General features: G+C 45.0%; 2 protein-coding genes across 9 annotated transcripts in view; one reads left to right on the top strand and one right to left on the bottom strand.

The window, feature by feature from the left end:
* Carmil1 (capping protein regulator and myosin 1 linker 1) overlaps window positions 1–10,952 on the bottom strand; it is a 300,958-nt gene extending 290,006 nt beyond the window's left edge. For 2 of the 7 annotated variants that reach the window (XM_063259966.1, XM_063259967.1), the window contains exons 1-2: window positions 9,511–10,952; window positions 4,564–4,661 (exon numbers count right to left, since the gene is read on the bottom strand). In XM_063259966.1, coding sequence (XP_063116036.1) covers window positions 4,564–4,661; window positions 9,511–10,171 — 759 coding nt within the window. In that variant the 5' untranslated portion in view covers window positions 10,172–10,952. The remainder of the gene's footprint in view (window positions 1–4,563; window positions 4,662–9,510) is intronic. The other 5 variants (XM_063259964.1, XM_063259965.1, XM_013151413.2 and 2 more) reach the window with 3 other exon arrangements.
* Window positions 1–19,046, top strand: part of LOC100712642 (cytidine monophosphate-N-acetylneuraminic acid hydroxylase) — a 378,296-nt gene that overhangs the window by 134,916 nt on the left and 224,334 nt on the right. The window lies entirely within an intron of this gene.

Genomic DNA, 19,046 nt, shown 5'->3' with positions numbered 1-19,046 from the left:
CAGCCTTCTTGATTCTTCAGAATTTACAACACACATGATATCTTCACGTCTCGGAAAAGCCATGACGAAACTGATTTATGGTTCGGGCCCTGACTGCCAAATTTATCTGAGCACAGGAGAGAAAGGCTTCTCTAAACACACCCTAGCATTTCTGATTTCATTTGCCCAAAGTTCACCTTGGGCATTCAGGACTGGTCTGTTGTCCTCTGTCCCACTAACAAGATGTCAAAAACAAGGAATCATCCATCTTTACCTTGCAATGAGCTGATTCCTGCCCATCAGCAGAGGCTGGGGACAGTAAAGCTTTGAAGGACTGACCTTTTCTGTACCTGAGAAAATGAAGTGTAGCCCCTGGCTCCTCTAGTATGTCCATTAATTAGGTGTTGACCAAGTGCCGGGCATTGTGCTGACCAGTATCAAAATATATCCCAGCTAATCCTCAAAGCAAGGTAGATAAGCACATGCTGTCATGATGTCTGCTTTACTAGAGAAAGAAAGAGGTCAGCACTGTTACAAAGTAGCCGAGCCACCAGGAGAACCAGGAGGGACTCCAAATTCTGAGCCCTCTGCCTAAAGTGAGGAGAAGAAAGTATATGAGAAGATCACCAGAAACAGGTGAGCACCAGGCATGGTGATGGACATCTGTAATCCCAGCTATGTGGGAGGCTGAGGCAAGAGGATCACAAGTTTAGCTCAGCCTGGGCAACTAAGCAATTTAGCAAGACCCTGTCTCAAATCAAAACTTTTTAAAAGGTTGGGGATGTAGCTCAATGCTAAAGACCCTGGGTTCAGTCCCTGATACCTCAAAAAAGAAATGAAAGAACAAAAAGAGGAGAAAAAGAGAGCAGAGAGTAGAGGGGGTCCAGTTTCTACTAAGCTAAGCTAGCTCCAGCTACAGTACAACTGCCCCCTCTGTCCCCTCTGTCCAGCAGAGCCTCCATTCTCCCTAGGCTCTCTTCCCCCAGGGAAGTTTGTCCCAGGGCTACACTTGAGTGTCTGCTTAGGAAGCTTCTGGAAGGGGGGCTGGGGATTTAGCTGGGGGGCTGGGGATTTAGCTCAACGGCATAAGCGCCTGCCTTGCAAGCAGGCAGTAATGAGTTCGATCCCTGGTACCGATAAAAACAAAAAAAGACCAAAAAAAAAAGGAAGCTTCTGGAAGCCTCCCCTGCCACTCAACCCTGAGGTAGGGGACCTCTTCCACACTCCCACAGCCCCATCCAATCACTCGCAGCGCACCTCCAACTAACTGCTGCCGCATGCCTGCCTGTCCACACCACACATCTGCCACCCTGGAGGGGCTCAATATAGAACCGATAACTTTATAAGCCAGGCAAATCAAAGACAAGAACAGATCCTTCCAAAGGCCAACCTCCCTCATCACTGAAGCTGGTGACCACTGAACAGCACATCAAAGATGCATAAAAAGAAGGGACCAAATAGCACAGAACAATACTTGAGCCTTTATAAGATAGAAAGGAGACCAGGGTGACCCTGGGGAAAGGATCCAAAGTAAAATACAACCAAGTCCAGGGCAAGTGCACCCCTCCTCTTTTATAACCCATCAGAGTAGCCTGGCAATCAATGAATTAATTTTCTCCAAACTCAAACCTGGTAATGCAGATGTTATAGCTCAGCTCTCTTCGCTCAAACTTGAAGCCTGTCAGAGAAAAATGTTCTTGGAGTATTTCTAACAATGAGTCCTGCCCATGCAAGGAAATGACAGCCATAACAAGTGTAGGCCAAAATTCTAGAAGCTGCGCCTACAGTGGAGATAAGTGCTTAAATTCAAACATTTTCAATCTGGTTACTTTAATCAATTCTAGGTGATGGTATAAACAGCCCTTCCCCAAAAAGGTCTTTAAGTAATAACTGTAATTCTTTCAGTGGTTCTGCTTTTATCATATTGAACACAAGTTTGTCTTTGGAAATTTATCATTAGCAACTGTAGTCACAGCCTCTGCTTAGTTTTAGTGTAATGAACAGTATTCACACCAAATAATACCAAGTGCCATTGGTACACAGCTCAATATTTAAGATGTATAGAAATAGGTCTATTTTGTACAACTGCTACATAAATAAAAAAGCACTTTGTGGCTGGTGGTGTGGCTCAGCAGTTCCTGCAGTACCTGGGATTGACCCCAAGGCCCATGCGTTGACCTTTGCCCCACCTCGCACTTTTTTGCTTTTTTAGGCAAGATCTTGCTAACTTGCCAGGGCTCGGCTAAAACCTACCATCCTTCTGCTTCAGTCTCCCAGACAGCTGGGATTACAGGCATGGACATCTGCACCCGGCAGTGATACAGCTGTGGCCTCGCATGGACAAGGCCCTACATTCAATCTCTACGCACACGCATACACATGTTCAGTTTATGATATAACAAAGCACATAATAAAGGCCCTGGATTCAGTCCCTGGTACCTCAAAAAAGAAAGTTATTATAACATAATCCTATGATTCAACTTTAAAGAAAACATGATTGAAGAAAACTTACTCTTCATTAATGCTACATAAAACAGAACAATGGAACCCATTATTTCTGCCATTGATAATGTTAATTAGGAATCTAGGTGAGCACACTTTGTGGAAGGGCAAAAGTTACTCCCACTTTCCCATTTCAATGCCTTCACCCTCTTGACTTGTGTACACACACGAGATAGAGAAGCTGGCTGCCAACAGCACAATCCTTACTTGCATCTCCAAAAATGGGCAGTCTCATATCCCAGAGGTAAAGATTTTATTAGACTCACAAAACAGGTATTATCACAAAGACACTTCAAATTCTGAAGTAACTTCAACTAAAGGAATGGAATGTTAAAAAGATACTGTTTCAATGGTACATGTGTGGAATTTGTTTTAAAATACTCTGAGAAGCTGAGTATGCTGGCACAGACCTATAATCACAGCACTCGGAAGCTGAGGCAGGAGGATTGCTGTGAATTTGAGGACAGGCTGAACTACATAAGAGAGTTCAAGACCAGCCTGCACTACATAGCAAGATCCTGTCTCAAAGACAGACACACAAATACTCTGGGAAGAAATACTGTAAGAAATATGAATGAAATAGTATCAGTGAAACGCTGATAATTATTGAAGCCAAATGACAAGTCCACAGTAATCAATACAGTAATCTCTATTTTTCTCATGTTTAAAAATTTTCCTGATAAAGTTACAGTATTCTATCCACCTATGTTTAAATGTTTTCATGTTCTCAACAAGAAACCACCAAAATACCACACAAGATATTTCACTTCTCTAAACCGACCAGGCAAGTCGCACACACCTGTAATAACAACTATTCAAGAAGCCATGGGAAGGGCCGGAGATATAGTTGCCAAGCACAGCGCCTGGTTGGCAACGTAAGGTCCTGAGTTCTATTCCTGGTACCTCAGAAAAGTAAGTAAGAGGCTATGGGAGAAGGATCTCAATTTCAAGTTTAGCAAAACCCTGTCTCAAAATGAAATTTTAAAAAGGTCCAGGGCAGTATGAGATACTGCCTAGCCTAGCATGTGTCAGGCCCTGAGTTCAGTCCCCAATACCAAAGCAAACCAGACACCAAGAACTCCCTAGCCTAGGACCGCATGTCCTAGGGTCCAATCCTTCAACACTGCCCCCCAGCAATTCATCTCATACACTGGAGGAACCCCAAGTCCAATGGCAACACCAGCACATACTTCCTCCAGGTGGCACTTCCTCTGAAACACCAAAACCCAAAGATTTTGTTCATATTCTGGGTCATTTGAGATGGACTTGAATATAACATCTCAGAAATTTAATTAAACAAACCAACACAATATGAATTATTTAAGCTCCCCCACAAGATCTCATTAATAACATCACATAATCAGCCACAATATAAAAAACAATGAGAAAATCCATTTAACATCCAACTCTATCTCAAAATAAATAAAGTCTGGGGAATGCAGGTCCACGGTAGAGCACCTCTGGGTCCAATCTCCAATACAAAAATTAAAAACAAAACACAGAGAGATTATCAAAATCTACATGTCAGTCACAACTTGCAGAAATTCAACTGGAAAAATTTTATTTTTAAAATGGAAATAATCCCAGTTTTAACTCTGAACACAAAAAGATCCCAATTAAGAAAAAACAAAATGATGACCAAGACTTTTGGTGCAAAATGCCAGAAGCTAGCCAGATGTGGGTGCAATCCCAGCTGAGGCAGGAAGTTCTCTGCTCTGCAGTTCAAGGCCATCCAGGCTACATAGCCAGATCTTGTCTCAAAAACAGTAGCAACAAAAACACTGGAATTAATGCTGCATGAAAATCACACAACCAAAACAATGGAGGAATAGACACTTTCATTCTAAACTTTTTTTTTTTTTTTTTTTTTTTTTGGGTACCGGGGCTCAAACTCACAACCTCGTGCTTGCCAGGCAGGCACTTATGCTGCTGAGCTAAATCTCTGGCCACTCTGAACATTTTTTTTTTAAATTTTTTACCAGTACCGGGGATCGAACTCATGACCACGTGCTGCAAGACAGGCGCTTATGATGCGGAGCTAAATCCCCAGCCCCCACTCTGAACACTTGTAACAATACTTACCAGCACTTTGTTTTCAACTTTGTCTCCCTTAACTTCCAACTTTACTTTCTTCTTCACTGCAATCTTTATCTTCCTGCCAATAACATCCTTTATGCTTTCTGAAAAAAGGAAAGTTTCATTATGTTTTGATTAACAAGATAAAAAGCACTAAAGAGAATTTCTTCTTCATTAAGGAAAGCTTATCTTAGTTTTTTTCTGGTCTTTCTTTTATTTGCTTGTTTTAACAAAATGATACGTATCAGGAATTTAATCAACTACTACTTTGTGCCTCACACTGTGTGCTCAGATACTTAGCAGAGAGAAAAACACCTGACACAACACCAGTCCATGCAAAGCATGGCATAATCTTCCCTGGAAAACAGAAGGCACACACAAGGTGAAAAAGCAACATGGGGCAGTGTGATATGCTATACTGCCAGCAGGTCGTAAGCACAGTATACATTCATTAACTCTTTCTCAGTTACTTCCGACGTCTGAGTTCACCACGATGCACCTGCCAACGTGCCACACAAATACGATCCACAAGTGACTTGTCATGAAAGTTAGGAAACATGGTGAAGAACAAGAACTGGACCAAATGACTTAGCCAGAAAAGGCCACTCTCTGCTTTCTGCCCTTCCAAAATCACGCCAGCACAGCACAGCAAAGGAAGACCAAGGCAACAGAAAAAGAGGACTTGGGAAAAGACTTGTAAGAAAATATGAGGTCTGCTTGGCAAATGTGAGGTCATGAGTTCCATCCCCAGTCCCCCAAAAAAGAAAATACAGGGACAGTGAGAAGCTATGCACAGACTCCCACAAGGCACACCAGTCTCAACGCGTCCCACATCAAGTCGATCATCACCTGCTCTGGCCACAGATGCCGCAACAAACTTTGCTCATCTCCAACTCCTCTCTTTCAAGCAGCAAGTTCGTCCATCAAGTGTCCCAAAATGCATGCTAGAAAGAGCTGCTGGACCCTGGTCAGGAGTCTCCAGCTCCTCAGAATCTCTCTGACCAGGACCAAGTACATGGTACCTTCAAGCCACAGTGGTGCTTGAAACTCCCAAATCTTACCATGATGCCCCTGGCATCAGCCCCAGTCACTTCAGGATGAACCCAAACCTCACCACATGCCCTTCAAAGTCCCATTTTCCAACCTAACTTTCCAGTACATGGCTACTGAGCCAGCCACCCCTGTCATCTGCATCTCTCATAGCCCCGGATTGTGTATACATTATTCTCTTTTCTGGGATGCATTTGCCCTGTTCTCCTTATTAGTAGACTTATCCTTCAAGAATATGGCTTCCTCTACTAAATCCCCATAGCTCCGTGCTCTGTATTGCAATCACTTTGGCCTATCCATGTGTTCAACAAATCCACTCGCATATAAGCACCTCTCAAGTGCCGGCTTCTCTAAGCATGCTGGACAGAGCTGTTCGCTCTTCCTGACATTGACAGCTTCAAGCAGAAAAGGAAAAAGATTTAACACAGACCACATAATTTATAGGTTTATTTTATAATATTCACCCAAAGAGTCAAATGCAAAAGAGTGCAAGGGGTCTGTTCAATACACTAGAGACCCAAATATTCCATCTGAGGACCTGAATCCCACAGCAATGTCCTGCACAAGTCCAGCTGAAGGCCTAGAGCCCATGACAATTTCTCATGCAAGTCTGTATCAAGGATGTGTACTAGGAAGGCCCAAAGGTCAGTGGTGGAACCTAGAAAATCTGTGCCAGTGGGATGAAGGATCTTGCCACCTGCTGAGGGATCTGAACTGGAGCCAGGAATCAGCACTCAAGATATAAAGACCAGAGCTCCCCCGAAAAGAACTGTATCCATCCTCAGCAATAGTGAAGACCTGAGCTTCTCCAACAATGATAATAGCTGAGTTCTTATGAGGAAAACCAGCATCACAAGCTTTTCCAGAAGAATCAGCTGCACTGTCTTCTCCTCTAGTTCTGCTTTTTATGATGTAGGCAACAATCCTCAGGTGGCCTTCCACACCTAGCACCACACCAATTCAGTTCAGCTGAGTGTTCAAGGTGACCATCAGTATACCACAGGGTGCCACTGAATGAACCTGTCTCAGGACAAAGGATCGTGGCTTAGAGAACACACAAGATTTCAGGGAGGGGACCCCTGAACTAAAACTGATGTAGGAAAACAGACTACTGCTTTCCAAAATGCAGTACAGAATAAAATTCATTCAGATGCAGGAAAAAACAGAATGATTCTATTTGCAATATGCATTACAGTTGATCTTCAGATTTCTAAAGCATGCCATGCAATTTAACAACTAATGACGTTTATCAAGGGGTGACAAAATTTACTTATTCGGGCTCTGAACATCAGTATGAAAGTTGAGCGGCACTGAGTAAGACTAAAGAAAGGAAGGAAAGTACACTCAACATAGACATGGGCACGGGACTATGAGAAAGCTCAGCCTGTTCCAGAAGCAACGTCTGGGGCAAGAGCATAAGTCGGGAGCTCATAGCACCCGGAGTTTGCAGTGCAGCCACTATCTCACCAGACCTAGAAGCAAGCACTGGCAGCTCCCCTCATTCCCTAAGAGGGGACCACGAGAAACTGGCTCCTGACTTGGCCTGGAGTACACATGCATTGGCTTTTCAACCACCCTGGTGCTCAGGTCACAAGACTTCTAAAGGGGAGCTGTATCTGGTCACAAGGCCATTCTTGCTGGAGATATAGCTCAATGGCACAAGTGCCTGCCTGGCAAGCACTAAGTCCTGAGTTCAATTCCCAGTTCCAAGAAAAAAACACAAGGCTGGCGTGTAAGTGCCCTGGTCTTGGGCATCACAGGGCACATATGGCTCTTTTTAAAATTGTGTGTGCCTGAGACAAGACAGAATTCTACTTGGGCAAGAGATGTGCTTATGTGTACAAAGCAAAAAAAAAGAAAAAAAAAAAATCCAGTGACTCTTGATGCCAAAACAAAATCAGAATAATGTGGGGAGCAGCAACTGGTGCCCATGGAAACAGAGGCCTGGTTTGGCCGAAACTCCAAAGCAATCTTCCTGAAAACAGAATCCCTGTGATGCTGAGCTCCACAAGGATCTGAACCAAGGAAAAGTAAATAAATAAAAGTGTATTTTTGTTCATAAACAGGAAAGAGACTAGGAAATTATAAACCCCAAAGATTAAGTCACTATCACTGAGCAGTAATATGGGTTACAACCACTCTTCCTATTCTCAGCATTTAAATTGTTTCTGCAAAGAGCCTGTATTAATTTCATAATCAGAAAGCGATACAGGACTCTGTGGAAATGCCCTGAGAGAGTTGCACGAGGGAATATACTAAATTCTTCTCAAGGCCATCATTTTGAACTGACCAGGGCAGAATCCTCATGAATGCCTGAATCTGGAGAAGCACGAGGCAGTCATATTCTCCTCCCAGCCTAATCAGTCCATGCAGGCCTGGAACAAAATCCTAATCAGGCATTATCATAAAATATGTCACTAGTTGGAGGGAAAAACTGGCAACACCTGATAAACCCAAAAATTCCATTTCAAGTTATGGGTCAAACTGAACCTTTGAAATACACCAACATATCTATCTTTGAGAGCCATCAATTATAAAAAGCAAGTACCTTATTTGCACTCATCTTCACCCCATCTCCTGCATCTAAGAACAGTAACGCCTCAACCGCTCAGGCCCAGGCTCAAGGTCGGCACACAAATTAAAGCTCAGCACTCTGGCAGGCCAGGCCACCTTGAAGCCTCGGTCTCCACGCTCTCTTCCGGGTGTCCGGTCGGAAAAGTCTGGGACTCCCCGAACAGGATGGGCCACTTTCCAAGACTGATGCTTTATCTCAAGGACCCACTGCACTGGGTTGAGGGAATTAGGAACCGGACTGCCGTGTGCAGAAAGACGCCCACACTCCGTGCTCTGTTGAGACTGTTTCAAGGTATTTCTGTCCCCTCCACCTTTTTAATTCAACAAAAGCTGAAGCTTCCACCCAAACTAGCAACAGCTTCTTCCCATCAAGTTCCACCTTCAGAGTCAGCAGGTACTAATGAGGGGCACACAAGAATTCCCCCTCAGTGTCACCGCCAAAAGCGACCTAGAGCCATCTTCCACGCACCGGATGGAGGAGAATTTAGAACTTCCGCCGGTGATCACCTTCCGAGGGCCAGGTGTACAAGGGCCAAGAATGGCCCAGCAAGAATGTGGGTCACTGGGACTCAGAGCTGTACACAGACATACAGCACAACGGAACACACACGCACACGCTTAAACCTGGGCTTTCACAACTCTGCTCCAACCCATTTTAACTCTGCCTTTTAACCGTCTAGATAATTAAGTTAAACCCTAAGATTGAAAAACTAGTTCCCCGCCCCCTCCCAAGGAGCTAAACCTCAAGGGCCTCAGACAATGGGTCACCTTGCAGGGGTGTCACACACCGGTTCCCAAAGCGATAGGGGTCGGTAGGTTAATCATTATTAAAATAAGGCTTTTATCATTAACCCCCAGTTTCCCGGTGGTAGTCTGCGTCAGCCCGGTAACCCTTTCGCTCCCAGCTCCTGCACCAAGCCACGCCTTGCCAAGCAGTCACCGTCCCGGACAGGCGTCCCGGCCTCGGTGCGCGTCCGAGACCCGCACCTCCGCGGGGCGCTCTTAGGGAAGCCCGCCGCGGACCCCAGACGACCTCCCGGACTGTCCCCGGCTGTCCACTGCCCGCTGGAGTTTGGGGCAGCGGCGAGCGATGGAAGGGGTCTCGCTGGCTCTCACAACTTCCCAAACCGAGGCGGCCGGTGTCCTGCCTGCGTTCCCCCCGGACCCTGCAGGGGCTCCCCACGTCGCCCCGCGCCTCCCCTCTAAGGACTCGGCTCTGCCGGCAGCAGATGCGCGCGAACTTCCCGGCGCCCCCTCCCGCGACTGGGGCGCGGAGACCCGGGGACCCGCGGCTGGAGGGCAGAGACGCAACCGCGGCGCCAGGCTCACCTAGCAGCTCCCTGGGGACGTCGGCGCTCTCCTCCGTCATGGTGCCCCTCGGTGCGGGGGTGTCACAGGGCCAACTCTGACTGACGGCCCCTGCCCTTCCGGAGCCCCTTGCAAAGGAGTGGGCCAGAGAAGCGGGGGTGGAGATACAATGTTGCCGCCCCCCGCAGCGCCAAAAAAAAAAAAAAGAGTTGCTAGAACGAGGTGGGTTTGCGGCTGCCGCTGCTACATGTCGCCTCCCCCGGCTCCGGGCGACAGCGCGGGGCGTGCGGGTCCTCGGTCGCCGCGCCGGCTGCACCCCCTGCGCGCCGCACCTACGGCCTAGGTGGAGGCGGAAGGCGCGGGAGGGCGGGGAGGCGGGCCGGGCGGGGGCGCGGGCCTCCCCTGCTCCTTCCCCTCCTCCCCCAGCTCCTCCTCCTCCAGCTCCTCCTCCCGCTCGGCCCCTGCTTCTCCTGCGTCTCCGCCTCACCTCGCGAGAACCGACCCAGCCCCCGGCCTCCCTGGTCCCCGCGCGTCCCCACCCCGGCCCGCGCAGGTCCTTGGCATGGGGCGCACGCGGGGACGCGCAGTGCGGGGCGGCGGCGGGCGCCCTCGGTGCAGCCTCTGCCTGCGGAGCCGCAGAAGCCCTGCGCTGGAGAGGCCCAGGAGAGCGCCCGGGAGCCATCTGCTGGCCGCCGGGGAGCGGTCCCGACTCCCGGTCCCCACCTCGGGGGCGGCCCGCGGGACCCAGGGCTGCAGATCCTCTGACGCTGGTTCTTTCTGGGACCCTTTAAAGCACGTTTATTTCCCAGTCCGCCCGAGATGCGATGGCATCGCATCAGTTACGAATGTTCCGTCTCTGGCGCGCAACAGCAGGACGAAGCCTGTAAACACTGGCCATCTGGTGAGGGGTCCGTCGCTTGTGCCCGGCAGGCATCCCTGGCCGCGGGGAGCAAACTCGTACTCCCGGCGGAGCATCCCACCTTCTGGGCACCCCGGGAACTCTGATCCTCACTCTGGATGCCAGAGTGAGCCCGCCGCGAAGTCCTTAGCCTACCTGGTTCAGGGACAGTAAGAAGTGCGTGTCTGTGTCGCCCCGCGGCAGGGACTGCCCCTGGTAGTCGAATACGGTTTGCTTTTTAAAGAACAGAAAGAGGGACAGAGAAGGAATCCCACGCGTGTGACTGTCCAGGTGTGTGGGAGGGGGGTGACTTTGTGTGTTTATTTTGAAGATGTTTGTTGCTTTTTGAGACAAGGTCTCACTACACAGTTCAGGCTGGCCTTGGGTTTGCAGGGATCCTCCTGTCTCAGCCTCCCAAGTGCTGAGCTTACAGGCATGTCAGCACGCCGGGCACGGCTGTCCATCCCCTCTCCAAGTCTACTAGCTATTAGCTTGCTGTCTCCTCAGAATGTCCCATTCTTACCTGTGTTGACAAACTTGCACTGTGTGTGCTTTCTTTGGGAAAAAATATCCAGGAGCTTTCAACTCACGGAACTCTAAACCAGCAGATTGCCTGAAACATGTATTTTATAAACCCAAAACTAGGGTGCTTTGTTTTCATTGCCTGTGTTTTTAGTTTTACTATTCGACTTCTGAATTTTTCCTTGAATTTGGGTTTTGAGGACAAAATGTGAAGACTTAAGAGGTGTGAGTGTGTGAGAGAATGTGTATGTGTGCGTGTGCGTGCGTGTGTGTGTGTGTGTGTGTGTGTGTGTGTGTGTGTTGCTGAGAATGGAGCCTAGGCCTCTGCCCATGCTAGACAAGGGCTGTATCCCTGAGCACCTCCCACAGCGTCAAATGCTCTTATGTAAAAGATAATCATTTGTTAACTTACTTGAGCTTTGGACCTCAGGTCCCTAACCATTTGTTTCAAAAATTGGCAATTCCTTTGTTATATACTTTCCTTGACACATGAAATACCTTTCTTTTTCCTTCTGCAATAAATGGGAATTAACACCCGCCAAACAGTCTTCAAATGTGTGTATTTAAGCACACTTTTCTGGCACAAACCAGTGAACTTTCAAAAAGAGCCCTGAAGGTTCCAAACCACGTGGTAACTTGTGAAAATGAGAACAAAAGATTTTTTCCCCCTTCTGGCCTGAGGTTTCGGAAAGGATGAGGGGAGGGCTGTGTGGCAGCCCTGTAATTCAGGATTCCTCGGCTTCTTCTAAAGGAGCTGAAGGCTCCCTAAAAGAATCCCCGGTACTGATAAAAATGAAAAAGACAAAAAAAAAAGAATCCTTTTCACTGCAGCAAGGTCCTGATTGGCTCCTGCAGCTCTGAAGAGGTGGAGAGTTCTATGGGTCTCCTTCACAGCCTCCACACATGATGGCTTGTTTTGGGAAATGATAGCCTCTTCTTGGGTGCAAAGCCCAAGGATGCTTAGGAACAGCAAGTGGACAACTTGTACGAGCGTTGTTCCGAGCTCTGAGATCCAGCCTGCAGTGGCTCTCCTAGCACTACACAACCACGGCATCCACTTAGAATTCAGTCTACACTGGGCAGTGTGTACCCCTTGGAAAAAGCCTGTCGGCCTGTCACTCCTCATGCTGCAGAAACAAGTCATTAGTGTACCTGGCTTCCACCTTCCAAACTTTGTGAACTGTGTCTCAGAGTGACTTGCAGGTGGCTGTCTAATGATACCTGGGATTGTTCATCTGAAACTACAAACTGGAAAGTAAGAGAACTTTTTCTGGGGAATCCCTACTGCAATGAACTTTAAAAATAATAATAAGTACAATGGCATGCATTTAATATCTACCTGTAACAAAGATTTTTCAAAATTTAAATTCATCACCAGACATTTGTATTTCTATAGTGTAATTTATAACTCATTATGGTGAGAAAATAAAAATAAAAGCAAATTACTGAAAATGCTTAACACTGGTATAAAAGCCAAAGGTACAATCATAGTACACATCATATGATTAAACCTATAGAGTCAAGAAACAAAAAAAGATATCAACAAACTAATAAAAGGCCTGCAGACTTACTGAGGCCAGTTTCTCATCAGGATGAGAGTTACTTTAGTTTTAAAATGGATAAGTTTTCAGAAATGTGACATTAATGTCACGCATGGGGAGGCTTGGACACCATGGCATGCTATGTCAACCTGCACAGGCCGCCAGCAAGACACTGCTCCACTGGAATGCAGCTTCTGGAGATCCTGAACCCAGCACTGGGAAACAACTAAAACAGTTTAAATAACATTTATTTGAAGATGGGAAAGGAAGAAGCCAGAGATGACAGTTACCCTGGGAGGCTGTGAAACTGATTGGTTCCAAGGTCCCATCTGCAGCAACTTTTACTGAGATGCTTGTCCCATGCAGGCTCCTGGATTCAGACAGGCTCCCTGCCTCATCTTCCATCCCCCAAAACTGTCATCCCATCTTCTGACCATGTGACCTTTTCCTGTCCTCCCATAGGGCAACATTATGGGAGGGAGTCTTAAAGACTAGTAGTTTAGTTTTAAGGATTAGGTAAAAAAAAAAAAAAAAAAAAGTTTGCCATTTTTATGTTAATCAAGCTACCTGGGAACTTTCTAGTCCCTCTATATGCCTTTGTCTTCCTAATTGCTTGAGTTTAGCTATCTTTGTCTTTCTAATTCCTCAGAGTCCAGCTCCTTTTGCTCTCCTAATTGCTGGAATCTGGCTGTAGAAGTCAAAGTTGTCTTATTAATTTTTTTTTAAAAAAAGCTCAGTGAGGCCACCTTCATCCTTTTCCTACCTACAGTGCCCCTGTCCCTACATTCCGTCCTCTGACATAATCATCCAAGCACAGTTGGGGAAAAGGGTTACAACCCTTAAAGGGTTGTAGTTGGGGAGTAGCAGATGGAAATCTTTAGCAGAAAGGTTCATCTAATGGGCCTTGGCAGAAGTCTGGCACCTTTACAGTGAGTTTTGTCTGTATAATCACTGAGTTTGGCAGCCTCTAAGTGAGAAAAAGCAAACTTTACCAAGAGATTAACTCACATGACCAAAGCATGAGCAATGGAATGAAAAGACAGGTTGGAAAATTAGCCACATCAGATACTGTTTTTAAGAGTTGCAATAGCGGGCTAGGAATTTAGCTCAGTGGCTTAAATGCCTGCCTGGTAAGTGTAAGGTCATAAGTTCCATCCCCAGTACCAAAAAAAAGAGTTGCAACAGCAAATTGTAACCAGGTCAACCTTAGAACTTTCAGCAGGGGTCAGTGTTATGGTTTACATTCAGATGCCCCCCACACACAAGCCTTATGCAATCAATCATGGATGCAGCCAAATCTAGCATTTGTGATTGGTTCATTGTCTAGCGCTCTGATCCTGTGTGAATGCTACACTTATGTAGGGGTGGAGCCAGCATACAGTGTAATGGCAGGAAGAAGGTGTGTCTTGCTCTCTTGCTGTTCTCACTTGCTATTTGCAGAGGCTATGAACTGCTGCCCTGCAGCCATGTCATTTTGCCTGAGTATGGACTGAAACCTCCAAACTGTAAGAAATAAAACTTCTCTAACTTTGGGCATCAGGTATTTTGTCTCAACAAGAGAAAAAACCAGCTAAAACAGTGCGTAGAACCCCCTCTGTGTGTGTAGCCTATGTCATTATTATTTATACGTATTTCTGGTTATGTCTTCTTGTTGTGAGGGGTTCAAGACAAGCTACGGTGAAACCTTGGCCAATCATACTTTACCTCCTGACATACCAAGGTCAGCCAAGTCTTCTCAAGCATTCCTTCTAGGGCCATGGTCAGAGCCTTTTCATTCTGCTAGGATGAGCTAGTCTGTGGTAGACCACATGGCACCCTTGGAAGCATGGGAACATCTTTCCCTTTAGCAACACTTCTTGGTTGACTCCTGTCTTCTGGGTTCCAACAGTCTCCTTGCTCAGGTGATGGGGTGACTCAAAGTTGTAGGATTCTCTAGAAAGGTCCCCTCATGCCATGGGTCTTTGTTAACCTTGGAGGGCCAAGACTGAAATACTGGCCATCCTCTTAGCCCATGATCTTTTTGTTTTGGTCTCCTAACCCTCAGTTGTTGAACATCCAGTAAAAGAAAATTGGTTACATCAGTAGCATAGTAGGAGTACTTAATTTTGTGATTTTATCTAGATACCTAAACTTTCATACTCTGAGGAAGTGTCCCTAACTGTGTGAAGGGGCAAGGGGCAATGACCACTCTGGCTACTTCCTGCTGGAGGTGATCAGAGTTTTGGTCAGAGTCTCTAGAAGGTCTAATCTAGAGGCTCTTGGTAGACATCAGGCATTTTCACCTTGGGTAGGCATATAGCTTTAAGTCTGGAAAAGATAAAACCAAAGAATCGGTTAAACATGTATGGGTCAGACAGTAAGATCAGCAAGACTCTTCATATGACCAACAATTGTTTTTACCAGAAAGAGCCAGGGATAGCCTCCCTCAAAGAGTGGAAGAGGAAGGCTCAGGGACCTTTAGAATCTGATGTGTCATTACTCTCAAACAGCTATCAAGATGTTAGCAGAAGGATCAGGAATGTACACCGCATTCAGATTTCACAATTGTACAAGTTCTTCCTTGAGCTACTGTTAGGATGTCTAAGGCCTGGCTCTCCGTAAGAAGCTGGCAGAACCTGGCCTTTTGAACATATCCTGGGGTCCAAATCCTGCAAAACTAGTCACTCTGGGAAAAGCTCTCAACTGTTTGATATGTTTTGGCAAAGAAAGTCCAAGATGGGCTGTATTCTCTCCGAACTTAGTGCCCTTTTTCCCTGAGAAAGGAGCAACACTAAATAAGTGAACTGGGATGTACTTTATAAGTTATTACCAACCTTTAATTTTTAGTGTGACATTATCTAGACTGTTCAGTGCTTGAGCATCTCTAAGTATAGTAACACCTAGGTAACATACACATCACATTAGCTTTTTTTTTTTTTTTTTGTCTTTTTCCTTTTTATCGGTACCAGGGATCGAACTCATGACTGCCTGCTTGCAAGGCAGGCGCTTATGCCACTGAGCTAAATCCCCAGCCCCACATCACATTAGCTTTGAGAAGAAAATTATTTGGCTGGTGGTCTCATGTTGGCTTGACATGCACCTATTATCTCAAATAACTGATATGCAAGTAAGAGAAAGGAGATATCTGAGTCTAAAAGAAAAAAATTTATCACCTTAAGTAACCACGATTTATATCTTTGGAAACCTGTACACCTGGAAGGCAGGAATACATGTAGTATACCATGAAATCTACAATAGAGAATGTCACAGCCAAATGGAAACCTTTGTCCCGTAGGGTTTTATTCATTTGTTTGTTGATTTTTTTTTATTGCTAATGCTAATTTCTGGATGAGTGCACCTGATAAATGGGGCACTGTTGATTTTTTTGTTTGTTTATTGTTTTTTTCTCCAGTCTTCACAATGAGCCACATCCCAACCCCTATTTATTGATTGATTGATTGATTTTGAGACAGGATCTTGTTGAGTGGCCCAAGCTGGACTAGAATTTGTGATCTTCCTGTCTCAGTCTCCTGAGTAGTGAGATTAAAGACATGTACAACTTACATCTGAATCACAGGTTCTCTTAAAACATAAAATATGGTTAGAAATAAATTTTCTATCCCCAGAACCATCACTTCCCTTCTCAATTCCTTTTCTCCTTTTTTTTTTTTTTTTTTTTTTTTTTTGTAGTATTGAACCCAAGGTCTTTGTACTGAGCTGTATCTCCAGACATTTTCTTTTATTTTACTTTATTTCATTTTATTATTATTATTACTTTATTTGTTTTTGGTTCTTTGGGGGGGCAGAGTCTCACTATGCAGTTCAGGCTGGCCTTGAACTCGCTCTGTAGCCCAGGCTAGTTTTGAGCTCCTGGTGATCTTTGTGCTTTGGCTTCCCAAATGCTGGGTTTACAGATGTATACCACTATGCCCAGATTTCTTCAGTTTGAGCCACTATCTCACTTAGTTGCTAAGTTGCCCAGGCTGGACTTCAATTTGTGATCCTCCTGCCTCAGCCTCCCAAAGTGCTGAAAGTATAGGCATGAACCACCAGTGCGAATGTGTGCTTTAATTTTGGACCCAGAGCATCTTTTAAAGAAAATCCTATTGGTCTACTCAGAGAACTTAACTCTTTGATGATAATCAATATAAACATATTATAGCAACTTATTTAGCAATGTTCACTGGGGCGTGTTTCCCATAATGCTATAGAAATGACTGGAGAAGTGGCTAGGGATTTAGCTCAGTGGCTCAAGCACTTGCCTGATAAGCATGAGATCATGAGTTCAATCCCCAGTACCAGAAAAACCAACAAACAAAAAACAAACCTGGAGATTTCATTAATGGACAAAGGCAAGAATAATTGTTTTCCAGATATCTGCTCCTTTATTCACCAAGAAAAGTCTTGTCCAGCAATTTTCCTAAGCCTAAGGGTTTTCCATTTATTTTAGCAAATTTTTCAGATGACCTATGAGAACTGGATCATAATGATTAACACATCATTTTTCACCAATGAGAAATCTCAAATTATTGTACACAGACAACAATAGGCATTGTATTTGTGAAACTAGTCTTGACATTTTTAATTGACAGACATAAATATTTTAACCTATAAAAACTTTCCATGGAAATCTCACAAAAGCAAAAGAATGAAAAAAAAATTGTTAAGGTCAAACAAAAGTACTGTAAGCACTGTGATCAGTCATTAGCTTCAAATTGGACAGGAAGATGGACAAGTACACAGAAGACAATTGTTTATTAACCAGAGTAAACCAGATATATTTGGTCCTGACCTTTCTATGAATGAGGCACAACCACTCTTTTAGTTTATGACGTAAACCGTATCTGGAGTTCCTCTTTCCTTTCGCTCTCTGTGCCCATGTAGGGAAGAATGTGAAGCAGAGTCTTTCTGGTTTATGTTCTTACTCTGCTGGACCCTCAAGGTTGGGACCCCCTCACTCAGTCAGGATTAGAGATTAGTTCCAAAGGAGCTAACTGAAGAAGTTCAGTGGAACACAGAGACACCCACTTGGGGTGACTTTTGAGACAAATGAATGAATAAATATAAGCCACTTTTTTTGGGGCAGAACAGGTCTAATTGTTAGATGGTATTACAAAACTAGTCTTGACATCATTTTTAATTGGCTAATATCCTCAGCAAACTCTAGTACAGTAAAAAAATTTAGGCCCTTTTTGTTAAGCTCTGGGGATTTAATTTTTTAGTGCTTAGAAAGACACTGTAGGGGCAGTTTTATGGCTTAGACCCACATAAGAGAAATACTGAGTGAGAAAGTCTCTTTTATATCTACTGGAGTGCAAAAGTCTTCCCCCAATCCCCGATTCTGAAATAGAGAAGAAAGCCTGTTTAGTACTCATCCTGCTTAGCCGTGACCTAGGACATCTCTCCTGTCTAGTGGGGAAGAAAGCCTGTCTATGACTCAGCCTATTGTAGGTTTCTACCCCGGACATCTCTCATCAGAAAACCCAAGTACAGCCTTCACTCTTGCACCAGCCCCTTGTCATTGTCAGGATCTCTCTGCCCTACCCATGAAAGAATAGTGCCCTGATTGAGTCTCTCTTTGGGGAATTGGATCAGGGCCCACGTAACCCTCTTATATCCCTCGTGACAATGTCTGTGCTCATCTCAGATGCAGAGAGCTTCCAAACACTCTTTCCTTTTTTTATCTTATTTTATTTTTGTCTTTTTTGAGATGTGGTCTCACTATGCAGTTCAGGCTGGCCTTGAGCTCACTTAGTAGCCCAGGCTGGTCTCAGGATCCTCACACTTCAGCCTACTGAGTGCTGGGATTACAGGCATGAGCCACCACACCTAGCAAAACACTCTTTCTTTTAAGGGGGTTAAGACAGCTGGTAAAGTCAGATTCCAAAGTGAATAAGGGGTTTCCCTTGGCTCATATAATCTGAGAAACTATGGCTTGCCATGGCAATCTAAGGACAGCCTAGGTTTCTTTTTTTGGTTTTTGTTTTTCATTTTTGTTTTTGTTTTGGTACCAGGGATCAAACTCACTACCTTGAACTTACCAGGCAGGTTCTGGAGTTGCTGAGCTAAATCTCTGGCTCCACCCTGTGTTTTTGACACATTCTTTAATTCTATCCCAAGAGTCTGAATCAACAAGCTCTAAAATATAGAGGAAAAATAGGGGCATCTGAAACTCTGTTTTCTATATAGATTTAAAGATTTTTGAGGTATCTAACCAACTTGTTAGTGATAATGGGTTGGTATCTGAACAAATGTATTGGGTCTTGACCTAGATCCCCAGTCTCCCAAATGAGTGTATGGCAAAGGCTAAAATAAATGAGACAAGTGGTATTATTTTAGGGCTCCAGGAGGATCAAAACCCTCTGCAGAGTTTGCAACTCTGAGGGCTAAACCAAAGAGCTTCTCTGGGCTGCCCATATTTATTACATCTCTAAACAAAGAAAGTGGATACTGAGGAAAGCGTGGGAAATGACTTGGGAGTCACTTCAAAGACTTCTCCTAGTAGTAAATTATGCCAGTTTAGGAGAAGCGTCTTATCTCTATGATGACATTTATGGTAGGAGTGAACTGCGGGAGTGAGATGCCTACAGTTGCAATCTGCTTAATTGATGTTTGAG

The sequence above is a fragment of the Cavia porcellus genome, unplaced genomic scaffold (genome assembly GCF_034190915.1).
Source record: "Cavia porcellus strain 051 isolate PalLab524CR breed Dunkin Hartley unplaced genomic scaffold, mCavPor4.1 scaffold_13, whole genome shotgun sequence".
Lineage (NCBI taxonomy): Eukaryota > Metazoa > Chordata > Mammalia > Rodentia > Caviidae > Cavia > Cavia porcellus.
The sequence above is the reverse complement of the archived record's forward strand: the minus strand, read 5'-3'. Positions and strand labels throughout refer to the sequence as shown.